Below are 12,758 nucleotides of genomic sequence, written 5' to 3' on the forward strand. Positions count from 1 at the left end.
ATCCATCCATCCATCCATCCATCCACCCACCCATTTATCTATAAATCTGTCCACCCACCCAGTCACCCATATCCATTCATCCATCCATCCATTTATCCACCCATCCAGGGGGAAGAGGGGTGATGGGGAGGAGGAGGAGGGAAGAAGAGGGAGGAGGGAGGGGAGGATGAGGAAGAAGAAAAGGAGGGGAGGAAAAAGGGGAGGAGGGAAGTGAGGAGGGGGAGGAGAGGAGTGAGAAGGTGGAGGAGGGAGAAGGGAGGAGGAAAGAAAGGAAAGAGGGAAGAAGGGGAAAGGGAGGAGGGGAGGAGGGAAGAGAAGAGGGGAAATCGTCCTTGTCTGTGGCTCCCACAGGGCTCCCCAGGTGGCCGCGGCTCGCCGATCACCTGACTTGCAGATGGTGAACTCCATGGCACCTCCCGAGTTGAGCAGCCTTTGAACCAGCGTCTTGGCCAGCACGGTGGGCGTGAAGAGCACGGGCCGGCGGCGCTCACAGTAGAAGGCACGTACTAGGCTGTAGGGGATGAGGCTGAGGTTCTTGCCGAGCTCGCTCTCGGGGTCCAGCTCTGGCAGGGGCAGGAGAGGGCAGTGGTCAGAGCCCTGGGGCTCCGAAGACCTTCCAGGGAGGATGGGGCCCCTGGGCTGGGTCCTGGAGGCCACCGTCAGTGTGGAGGCCTGGCTGCTGCCCCGGGCATCGAATGTCTGAGGTCACCTTGGGCTGGCACTGTTTGGGGCTCGTGTGCCGGGGAGGGGAGGTGTGGTGAGGGGCAGGCAGAGTGTGTGACAAATGCAGGAACCTTGGCTGAGCTCTGGAAGGAAAGTTTGCCTTGGCAAATGATCAAGGAGGGCTTCCTGGATGAAGGGCATGGACTGGGTACAGCCCAGCGGAGGGGAGGGCGAGGGCAAGGAAAGCAAGTGCCGGCAGGCGCCCACGAGACACCAGGGCCAGTGGGCAAGGCCTTGGTTGTCTCCCAGGAGCACTGGGAGGGATGACTTGGCCTCAGTTCTGCCTTCTCAGTCCCTTTCTGGCTGGGGTGGGGGAGCCGTGCAGAAGCCCAGGGTTCTGATGAAACCACCCCAGGCACCCAGAGGAAACGGTTCCCAGAAACAGGCAGCCTGTCCCTTGTCCCTTGTGCCTTTTCTTGTCCCTGGCCTGGCCACTCCAACTTCCAAAGGGCCAGCCTGGGGAGCTGCCCCAGGGCCTCCTCTGAGATCCAGCCAGGGCTGTGGCCTCCCTTTCCCTGAGCAGGGCCAGCTAGGGCCAGCGGGGTCGGGGACGGTGGACCAGGAGGCCCCTCGCCGGGTTGATAAATGACAAGAGGCACTCAGTGGGTAGAGAAATCAATAAAATGAACACTTCACAGCAAACAGCCCCAATGAACACGGGTACCCGGGCGTGAAGCAACCACAATGAGAATGTCGTTATCCGGTGAGCTTGGCGGGACGTCACCCCGAGGCAGCATGGTTCTCACAGCCAAGGCCAGGCTTTCTCACCCTTAATTTATTTTTGTCTTTTATTTTTATTTTTAGAGCTAGGGGTCTTGCTGTATGGACCAGGCCAGAGTGACTGCAGTGGTGTGATCTTGGTTCACTGCAGCCTCAACCTCCTGCTCAAGTGATCCTCCCACCTCAGCCTCCCAAGTAGCTGGGACCATAGGCACGTGACACCATGCCTAGCTATTTATTTACATCTTTTAAGATTTATTTTGAATGTTTTGTGTTTTTATTTTTAATGTTTTTATATATTTTATAGTTATATTTTTTGTAGAGATGGGGGTCTTATTATGTTGCCCAGGCTGGTCTTGAACTCCTGGCCTCAAGCGATCCTCCTGCCTTGGCCTCCCAAAGCACTGCGATTACAGGCATGAGCCACCTATGTCCTCCCTCCTCTCCATTTTGAGGACTTCTAGGCCTCCTCATGAGGACCAATGTGCCCCCAGGTGAGGGTGAGGCATGTATGACTGTGGCTGGGAGTGCTGGGAGGGGCCAGGCGGTCCCCATGTACCTTCCTGCTTCTCAGTCAAGAGCTTGGTGGCGTCCAGCGAGGACCGGGCCAGGCTCCCTAGCGGGCTCCCCGAGATGATGCGGACCCTCTCGTTGCTGTTCATTCGCTTATACTTGTTCTCGGACCTGCTGACGAACTGGAAGAGCAGAAGGAGGGTTGGGGGAGGACTCTTGCTTCCGCTTCTAAACAGACAGGGCGCTGCCCTCAACCAGGCAAAGTCAGACCTTTGTTCAAATCCCTCCTCTGCCCCGGGGGTTCCTGAGCCACTCATTTCCCCTATAAAAACAGGAGACGCCCAGCAGGTGGCTCGAGCCCTTTAGCCACTGGAGAGATGTCCTGAGTAGGTAAATGAATGAATCAGTGCTGACAGTCTTCCCCAGCTGGATGAGTCTCAGGTCAAGCCCATCTGCATCCCCATGGGAACCTCAGGTGCAGCTCTGCAGGCACTGTGGGACCTGAGCCGCCCCAGCCATGGAGACCCCTGGCTGGAAACCCCTGTAGGCAGGGACTGCCCCCCTGCTGGGCATGTGCTGGACAATGTCACCTCCCTCTGACACTGTGCTCACCATGCCTTTCTGCCTTGGTATCCCCAAGTTTAATGGGGGGCACCCACTTTTTTCTACAGTTCACAGAGTTGCGTCCTGGAGGGCAGAAACAGATGCCCCGGCAATGGGCACAGAAGGAGGTTCACACCATATTCTATAGGCTACTTTGAGTCTCTCCACACTCTTCCTTCTGCAGGAAGGAAAACACATGGTCTCTGGGGTGTCAGCTGTCTCTCTGTTAACTGGCTGCAGGGCTCTGGATGAGACTCGCAAGGTTTCACGGTTTTTTTTTTTTTTTTTTCTGAGACAGAGTCTTGCACTCTCGCCCAGGCTGGAGTACAGTGGTGCGATCTTGGCTCACTGCAAGCTCCGTCTCCTGGGTTCACGCGATTCTTCTGTTTCAGCCTCCCGAGTAGCTGGGATTACAGGCACCCGCCACTGCACCCGGCTACTTTTTGTATTTTTAGTAGAGACGGGGTTTCGCCGTGTTAGCCAGGCTGGTCTCGATCTCCTGACTTCAAGTGATCCACCCGCCTCAGCCTCCCAAAGTGTTGGGATTACAGGCATGAGCCACCACGCCTGGCCCCAAGGTTCCACTCTTGCATGATACGCAGGTGTAAAAACGCATCATCTCAAATGGTCCTGCCCTTGTAAACCCCTCAGACTTGGCCAGGGTTCCTTTCCACCTGGGTGGCTCTCTGACACTTGTTTGTGTCTACCTGGATTTTAGGGTCACATTGCTCATAATTTCCCTGGGTTTCCCCGTTCCAACATCAAGATGGAGCAGCGGAACATAACACTGTCTCCGCTGGGGTCTAATGAGTGAGGTAGCTACACAGGAACACGCTCATGGGACCACATTTTCATATCACCCCCTTGGTTTTTGTCCACGGGCGATAAAATAAATGATCCCAAAGAGTGTTTCTGCATTTATGAGAAACCATTTCTGAAGATATCACAAACAATGCTAGTCAATGTTCTTTGTGTAATGATCCATGCCAAAAAAAAAAAAAAAAAATCCCTTTTAGAATTACGTAGAAGGGAAAAGTCCTTTCTGGTCCCGATTGCTAAAATGTTTCCCTAGACAGATAAGATTGAAAGAATCTGCTGGGTTCCCTTTTTACCTTGGCTGCTGGGATGCTCAGATAAGTTGAATGCTCGATTAATGAGGACCTAAACTGGCCTAGATATTTAGGATGTTTGTTTTCATCTCCTGATACACTGCTTCTGATCTTTCTATTCGTATCTGAACAGCTAACTTTAGTTTCTTTTCACCATAAGGTTCCTCAATCTTTTATGAAAGTGGGATTTGCTTCCTGCAGGCACAGAGACTGTCTACCAGCCTGTCACTGAGAGGATAAAATGGGACAGGAGATGTGAGGCACTGTGAAGAGTTGCAAGTGGTGTACAAACACAAAGCATGATTATTTTGATTCGCGTGTCTCTTCTCAGTGGGGAGAGGGCAGGGCCACAGCAGAATATGATTGAAAAGTCGGTAGACACTCCGGAGAGCCTTACCTGAAGGAGCTGGCCAAAAAGGAAGCTTGCTCGGGAGAGACGGGGACTGACCCGGGGGTCGCTTGTTGAAAGCGCTTCTTCCGGCTGCAGGGTGTTCTGAAATGAATTTATCCATCAGTCAGGCCCTGCTGGGCTTGGCAGGAGGCAAGAACACAATGATGCTGGTGAGAACCGGAGACCTGTCCTCAAGCCCCCTCCGTGCTAAAGCTTCCTTAGGGAAATCAAAAGCCTGCAGGCAAGGGGCGGGGGCAGGCGGGGTAGGGGAGAGGAGTCCTGGAGACTTGGGAGAGAGGTGATTTGCTTCAACAGAGACCGCGGATGGTAGAGCAAAGGCCTGCAGTCCAGCTGGAGCCAGACATCTAGGCTCACCTTTTTTTTTTTTTTTTTTTTTTTGAGAAGGAGTCTTGCTCTGTCACCAGGCTGGAGTTAAGTGGCGTGATCTCTGCTCACTGCAACCTCCACCTCCCAGGTTCAAGCGATTCCCCTGCCTCAGCCTCCTGAGTAGCTGGGACTACAGGCGCACCACCATACCCAGCTAAGTTTTGTATTTTTAGTAGAGATGAGGTTTCACCATGTTGGCAAGGATGGTCTCGATCTCTTGACCTCCTGATCCTCCCACCTCTGCCTCCCAAAGTGTTAGGATTATAGGTGTAAGCCACTGCGCCCAGCCTTGTTTTTGTTTTGAGACAGGGTCTTGCTCTGCCGCCCAGGCTGGAGTATAGTGGCATGATCTCGGCTCACTGCAACCTCTGCCTCCCAGGTTCAAGCGATTCTTCTGCCTCAGCCTCCCAAGTAGCTGGGATTATAGGCGCCCATCACCAGGCCTGGCTACTTTTTGTATTTTTAGCAGAGACAAAGTTTCACCATGTTGGCCTGGCTGGTCTCGAACTCCTGACCTCAAGTGATCTGCCCACCTTGGTCTCCCAAAGTGCTGGGATTACAGGCATGAGCCACTGTGCCTGGCCAGACACCAACCCCTTGTCCTGGAAAGTCAGGACCTGTGGGAGGGCATGAGAGGACGGGTCTCCTTCTACAGAGAGCGTCTCATTCCTAAGGAGCTAAGTCCCCTAGAATTCATCATCCCAATACGGATGGATTGCATTTGTTACTGCCTCTAAAAAAGACCCGGGAGTTAGGTTTGAAGCTGGCGAGGTCCCTGGCCCTGCTACTCCCACAGGGTGCTTGGCAGACCTACCCGGAGTGCCCGCAGGGTGTGGTGGGTGCCGTCCACCTCCTCCCGGCTGCCCCGGTGCATCAGGCGCTGCAGTTTGACCAGGAGGAGCTGCTGGGCTCTGCGGAGCGAAGAGAGGAGCTTCAGGGGCTGAAATTCATGGGTCAAGCAACGGGAAGCCAGCAGGGCCGCAGCACCGCACTGGCATGGGTGGGGTGCGTGTCCGACTCTGCGTAGGGATGGCCCTGTGGCTGGTGTGTGCTCTGAGCCCAAGGGCCACCCGGGGTGAAGATGTGGCTCCTTGTATCTGTGTTGGGATCCCACCTCCAGCACTGGCTCGCTGTGGGGCTGCAGCACAGTGGCTGAACCCCTCTGAGCCACCGTCTCCTCCTCTGTAAATCTGGTGTGATGATGCTTTCCTTCGAGGACTGGCCTGAGGTGCGTTGTCATGGTCTTACAGATGTTGTGGTATGGATGTGTAGTGTTACAGTCTTATAGATGCTTCCGGATACCTGCTGTGTGCCTGACACACTACCTGTGCTCAGTCCCCGGGGGCTAGTGCTGTTATAATGACAATGTTGTTATTGGGATGTGGTCTATGGAAAAGAAATGACTAGTGAACCCAGCAGGAGAGCATAGGATTGAGTACCAAGTGGTCTGGTCACCACCAGATGGAAGAGGGTTCTACAGAATTCTAGTGAAGGTCAAGAGAAATATCTCTGAGGAGGCAGGAAGTCCTGGAGGAGGAGGGCCTGGGGGATCTCGCTGTGAAACGGAAAGCAGTGGCCTTCCTTGGCCTGGGCTTCTCTATTAGCCCCTCTGCTGATGTTCATGGCATCCTGCCTGGTCCTCCACAGACTCAGGGAAACGGAGGCCCTGCCCTGGTTCTGGCCTCACCGGCTGTAGCTGGGAATGGTGCCCATGTCCAGGTCATGATCTGTGAAAGGGTCGACGCGCGCACACAGCCACTCGTGCCTGTCCTGGTACATGGTGTCACGGACGTGCACAACATCGTCACACTTCAGGGACATGGTGCAGGCGTCCAGCTGGCTGGAGATGTTCAGGTTCAGCCGGATGTAGAAAGAGTCCCCTGACGTGATCAGGCCATCCTCCATGTCCTTCACCAGCTTCCGGTACCCTGCAGAGGGAAAGATGCACCAACTGTCTATCGGTATGGGGTCCCCCGACCATCAGAGCAGCTCCTAGAGCAGCTTCCCTCACCCCCAACTTAAAGCTTATAGCTAGGGGAAAGTTCTACCTCCCCAGTGAAGGGTAGCCATGTTGTTTACCAGTTTCCCTTTTTGTCTTGGCTGCCAGGAAGCTCAGAGCTAAAAGTTTTGCCAAGTTGCAATGATCACCTTTACTAGCATTCCTGCTACACTCTTCATATTTCCCCACCATTATATGGCACTTGCTTTTTTTTTTTTTTTTTTTCATTGCTGCACAACTCACATATAGCATAAATTAAGTACCCAGCTCAATGAATTTCCACAAATATATATGTGTGGGCAGTAACAACCAGAGCCCTGTCTGTCAGTACCTTTCCCAAGGGGAACCATCATCCTAACCGACGTTGCTATATATAGGCTGAATCTCACTTCATGTAAGTGGAACCAAACAGTATATGTTCTCTTCACTTCCAGTTTCCACTGTTCAACGTTACGCCTGTGAGATTTGTCTGTGATGCTGCAATGTAGCTGGAGGGGGCTCTTTTTCACTGGTGTATAGTATTCCATGGTATGTGGATGTATCCATTCTCCCATGTGCAATTTGCATTGTCTGCAGTTTTGGGCTATTGTGAACAACTCTGCTAAGAGTTATTCATATACACTGCTGTCTGTGGATATATGTGCCCATTTCTCTTGGGTATATACACAGAAGTGGAATTACTTGGTCATAGAATATCTATCTATTCATCTGTCTATTATCTATCTACCTATTATCTGTCTGTCTATGGAGATGTGTGCCCATTTCTCTTGGGTACATACACAGAAGTGGAATTACTTGGTCATAGAATATCTATCTATCTACCTATCATCTATCTATCTATCTATCATCTATCTATTCATCTATTATCTATCTACCTACCATCTATCAATCACCTATCTATCAGTCAATCAATCATCTATCTGTGGATATGTGTGCTCATTTCTCTTGGGTATATACTCAGAAGTAGAATTACTTGGTCATAGAATATCTATCTATCTATCTATCTATCTATCTATCTATCTATCTATCTATCTATCTATCTATCATCTATCTATCTATATCATCTATCTAGTCTATATCTATCTATCTATCTATCTATCTATCTATCTATCTATCTATCTATCTATCTATCTATCATCTATCTACTTATCCATCCATCATCCATCTACGTATCCATTATCTAATATCTATCATCTATCTGTCTGTCTATCTATCTATCTGTCTGTCTTCTATCTATCAATCATCTATCTATCTATCTTTAGAATATACTGCCAAATGGTTTCCCAAGGAGACCATGGCACATGTCGTTTGAATCTTATGTAAATGTCATCAGCCTCCCAAGTAAAGTTTTGCAAATACTTTGTGAGTGAGCGGGGCATAAACCACGAACATGATAAATGCAGCAAGCTGTGCTATGATACAAAACCATAATATAAACACCTAAATCAGCCCCACATGCTGAGGGCTACATAACACTGCGGGAGCTAAAATGGTTCTAACCACCAGAGTAGCTCGTCAACTGTCCACGCCCACATTCCAGGGCCATGCCAGCCAGCTGGATTATCTGATGAATGTTCCCGCCCACTGTGCCTGGAGAAACAGGGATTCCCTGTCAGGTCTGTCTGGCGGATCCTGGCTTTGTCCAGCACATCTCAGAATCTTGCCCATCCACTTGGCCAGGGACCATTGTGATCGCTGTCTGAGTTCTCTGCCTCCTGTGAAAACAGAACCTGCACACAGGACCCTGCCGGAGTGAACTTTCTTTCCCTGGAATTCCAGACTTGCAGGGCTGTGCTGCTGTACAACTCCGGGGTCGGGTGTCAGGGGTAAGGGGTCGGGGGTCGGGGGTTGGGGATCAGGGGGTGGCGCTGCTCACATTATATTCTGCAGGCCCACCGATTTTCTGCTGGGCTGGAAGATCAGGGTGCAGGCCTGGGGAGAAGACTGCCCTGCATGTAGGGATAAAGCATCGTTACTGTCTTTGCACGGGTAGGGCACTGCCGGGAAGGAGCTCGAGCAGGCGGCTCTGGAGAGCGGATAGAGAGAAACTGGCTATTTATGCTCTGCTGAAACATTCATGAGCCCTGGCGGTTAAAAATAAGATCCAGCTGCAGAGATAATCATGTAGAAAAACCCAGAGGTGAGAACGAGAACTCAGACTCGTTCAGAGCAGAAAACAAAGCTCAGAGCTCACCGCCCAGGAGTCTTGGCTGAGAAAGAGGAGATCCCATTCAAAGGATGCTGGGGCCCTGTGAAAAGGCACCATACTCAGCTGCAGCCGGGGAGGCCAGAACCAGGGTGGGGCCTCCATTTCCCTGAGTCTATGAAGGGTGAGGCCCACCTGCCCCGGAGCTGGGGGATCTCAGAGCAAGAATCCTGAGTCGCGGGATGTGGTTCGGTGGTCTTGGTCCTGGGTAGAGAAATCTCTGGGCCCCCTGACCAGCAGTGCCTCAGAATACGATGTGAACAGCGCCCCCCAGGGTTGTGCAGCAGCACCGTCCTGCAGTCTGGAATTCCAGGGAGAGAAAGTTCACTCCAGCAGGGTCCTGTTTGTAGGCTCTGTTCTCATAGGAGTGAGAGAGTTCAGGTAGCCATTGCTGTGGTCCCTGGCCTGGTGGGTGAGTTGGCTTCTGAGATACGCCGAACAAAGCCAGGAATCCCCCAGCAGGATCCGACAGGGAACCTCTGTTTCTCCATCCCCAGTCCGTGCCCTGACCCCAGAGCTGCTGTCTATGTACATCAGGGATGGGAAGCCCAAGAGAGGAGGCAACCTCCAGCTGGGCCAGCCAGGGCTCCAACAGGTGTGCCTGAGCCTGGGGATGCCGTGTCCACTGTGACCTGGCGGGCAGCCTGAGTCACCCGGGCAGGTGCGTGCAGACATGTCCAAAGAGCCAGCGCCAGACAGCAAAGCCCTGCTCACGGCTGTCGCCATCCCTGTGTGCTCTCTCAGACCTGCCCCTGAGCCTCGTGATGCTGCCAGGAAGTGCTGTGCCTTCCACTGAACAGAAGAGCGAGCGGAGGCTCTGGGCAGCGAGGCCACTTGTCCAGGTCAGAGACTTGCCTCCCTGGCCAAGGGTCGTTCCAGACGGCGAAGGGAGGTCTCACCTTCGTGGTTGACCTTGTAGTGCAGTGTGACGGGGCCGCTGCACCTCTGGATGGTCCAGTGGGCTTCCTCTTTGGTGCATGTGTCCAAGGGGACACTCTGCCTCTCGCCTCGGATGCAGCCTTCTAGCTGGAGAGCAGAGACAGCGTTTGTCTCCTCGCTCCACAGGCAGCAGAGCCGCAGGGGCGAGGCCGCTCTCTGTACATTGGGAAAAAAATCATCTCTCCCCAAACAAAGACTAGCTCAGTGCCAAGAGGGGGAAACAGCATTTTGCTCAGGGGGCTGCACCTGCCTCCTGCCTGCACCCTGGGAGCTTGCAGGAGCCAGTGGCTGGACACAGACTGCAACAGCACAGGCGGGGAGCTGGGGAGAGATGGGTCCCATGATGCGGATGGTCTGACCACCTTCCAGCTCCCTCCTCCTGCCCGGGGATCCATGGCTGAATGCAAGGCTTAGGGGCCCTAAATGTCACCACTGACACTACGGTTGCAGCCACCTCCCCTGCCGCCAGCCCCTCACCAGCAGCAGCTGGTGGCCCTCGCGGAGGCCGGCTTTCTCGGCCAGGGAGCCAGGCTTGACCGAGTGCACGAAGCTCCCTCGCGCGTTGCCCCCCAGCAGGGTGAGCTGGGAGGTGAGGCTGTCGCCGTTCAACGTCGTGTGCTGCACCGAGGGCCCTGGGCCCCGCACGTGCCCCACGGAGGTGACTGAAGGCCGGAAGGGTCTGCAGCAGGAAACAGAATGGCAGTTGGCAGTTAGGCAGCTGGGCTGAAAAGAGAAAAGCCCTACTGGGACACACTGGGGGTTGGTGGCGGGTGTTGGGACCCTGGTGGGACCCTGTGGTCATCTGGCAACTCGGAGTCCTGGTTCTGAGAATGGCCCTTAATGGCTAAGGGAAGTGAGAGCTCACAAGCGGCTCCTGCTGCGAGACATGCAGATGAGGAGAGGAGCTGAGGCGCCCTCCATGGCCTGCAGCGGCTGTAGTGGGACTGGCAAGGGCCATGTTAGGAGGGGCCCCTCGAGCACGGCCCACCAGGCTCCAATGTGTCATGGACGGGGCCTGCTGGGTATCTGGGTCCCACTTCTTTGCCTCTGCCACGCAGCGTGGCCTTGGACAAGCCCTTCCCTCTGTGGGCCTCGGTTTCTGCACCTGGACACTTGGGAGGTCACAGGAAGTAATTTCATTTTTTTTGAGACAGGATCTCGCTCTGTCGCCCAGGTTGGAGTGCAGTGGTGCAATCATAGCTTACTGCAGCCTCAACCTCCAGGTTCAAGTGATCCTCCTGCCTCAGCCTCCTGAGTAGTTGACACTACAGGTGTGTGCCACCACGCCTGGCGAATGTTTAAATTATTTTGTAGGGATGGGGTCTTGCATGTTGCCCAGGCTGGTCTGGAACTCCTGGGCTCAAGCAATCCTCCCGCCTTGGCCTCCCAAAGTGCTGGGATTATAGGTGTGAGCAACGCACCCGGCCAGGAAGCGATTTCTGACTCGGGAATGCTACGATTCTGGTGCTGGCTCTAGGAGAACAAGGCCCACATGAATGGTCCCCTTTGCAGGGGAGTGAGGGGGTGAAGGGTCTTTATCCCATCCCCACCCTCAACCCCAGCTTCCTCTTCCCCAGGGTACCTTTCCAGAGAGAACTTCCTGAACATGAGGTTGACCTGCTCCAGGTCATAGGCATCCAGGCCCTCGGATTGGTGGGAGGAGGAGGAGGAGTGAACGGAGGAGGGTCCGAAGGAGTAGCGTTCGTGACTGTCATCTGCAGAGGGACGAGGGCCCATCAGTACCAGGGGTGGCGGGGAGCGCTGGGACCTGCTGGGGTCGCCCTGGCACTGGGGCAGGCTCGGAGCCCTCTTGCCCTGCTCCTCCCAGGCAGCCTCCCGGGAGATGGGTCTCTGAGGTTCCCTGGCGCAGATGGCTGAGTCCCACATTGAATGTCTCCAACATAGACCTTCCCCAGCCTCCAGGAACTTCCTCTTAGTGGGAAGCCTTATCAGGTATCTGGTTTTTTAAGATTCCTTTTTTTTGTTTTTTTGGTATCTGGAGAAAGGGGGCTTCCCATTAGCAGTTGCTTGTTCTAGTTTTTTTTTTTTTTTTTTTTAGAGAGGGTCTTGCTCTGTTGCCCAGGCTGCAGTGCGATGATCATAGCTCACTGTAGCTTCAACCTCCTGGGCTCAAGTGATCCTCCCGCCTCAGCCTCTGGAGTAGCTGGGACTACGGGTGCGCACCATCATGTCCGGATAATTAAACATTTTTTTTTTTTATAGAGACGGGGTCTCACTATGCTGTCCAGGCTGGTTTTGAATTTCTGAGCTCAAGCTATCCTCCTATCTTGGCTTCCCAAGGAGCTGGGACTATAGGGGTATACCACCATGCCTGGCTAATTAATTTTTTTTTTGTAGAGGCAGGGTCTTGCTATGTCACCCTTCCTGGTCTCAAAGTGATCCACCTGCCTTGACCTCTCAAAGTGCTGGGATTACAGGCATGAGGCACCGTGGCTGGCTTCATTCTGTTTTTGAGTTGGGACCCCAGATTTCATTTTGGTACCCTAAGGCCTCACCATCATCCATCAGCTTCCTGGCATGCAGGGGCCTGAAGCAGGGTGGGAAGAGGAGGGTCTGGCCCCCATAGGAGGCCCCTCCCTATCTTCTCACCCCAGGTGGACCCGGAACACCTGGGAGAAAGATATCTGCTGCATAGAACTCCGGGCGGCTGGGATGGAGGGAACTGCAAACCTGCTCGGGACTGATAACAAAGGCTTCTCTGCAAATGGAATTTTTCCCGACACTGCAAAATACTTTGGACGGTTGCCCGGGATTCTCTCCCCTTTCCAAAACTCTTTCAATTCTTCTCATTACCCAGCCTCGATTAGGTGCTAACCTCTCTTTAACACTTGATAGCGTTGATGCTTCCCCCATTAAAGAGGACCACTCATCTTTCGTTTCATCGGTTGGCAGCCTTAGCTGGCAACGGCTGGGGGAGCCCTGGAAGAGAGGGGGCTGGCAGGGCACACCCAGAGGATTCTGAGCCACAGTCTCCCCTGCTGCCAGCTCTGTCGGGGCCAGGGGATGCTGCCACCCTCCCTCGGTGCTGAGACAGGCTTGAAGGCGGTGACCCTGCAAGCCCACCTTCACACTCCCTACTTCTCCCCATCCCGCCTTGCCCCTCCCTACTTCTCCCCATCCCGCCTCGCCCCTCCCTACTTCTCCCCA

The 12,758-nt window shown here is 53.7% G+C and overlaps 1 protein-coding gene across 1 annotated transcript in view; it reads right to left on the reverse strand.

Annotated features, from left to right (window-relative positions):
- The window catches only part of CARD11 (caspase recruitment domain family, member 11), a 155,912-nt gene that overhangs the window by 8,659 nt on the left and 134,495 nt on the right, over window positions 1–12,758 (reverse strand). Inside the window, exons 15-22 of the mRNA XM_011956975.1 lie at window positions 11,173–11,305; window positions 10,068–10,269; window positions 9,551–9,677; window positions 6,134–6,374; window positions 5,261–5,357; window positions 4,066–4,161; window positions 2,003–2,138; window positions 384–563 (exon numbers count right to left, since the gene is read on the reverse strand). Of these exons, the coding sequence (XP_011812365.1) occupies window positions 384–563; window positions 2,003–2,138; window positions 4,066–4,161; window positions 5,261–5,357; window positions 6,134–6,374; window positions 9,551–9,677; window positions 10,068–10,269; window positions 11,173–11,305 (1,212 nt within the window). The remainder of the gene's footprint in view (window positions 1–383; window positions 564–2,002; window positions 2,139–4,065; window positions 4,162–5,260; window positions 5,358–6,133; window positions 6,375–9,550; window positions 9,678–10,067; window positions 10,270–11,172; window positions 11,306–12,758) is intronic.

The sequence above is a fragment of the Colobus angolensis genome, unplaced genomic scaffold, assembly GCF_000951035.1.
Source record: "Colobus angolensis palliatus isolate OR3802 unplaced genomic scaffold, Cang.pa_1.0 Scaffold43, whole genome shotgun sequence".
NCBI lineage: Eukaryota > Metazoa > Chordata > Mammalia > Primates > Cercopithecidae > Colobus > Colobus angolensis.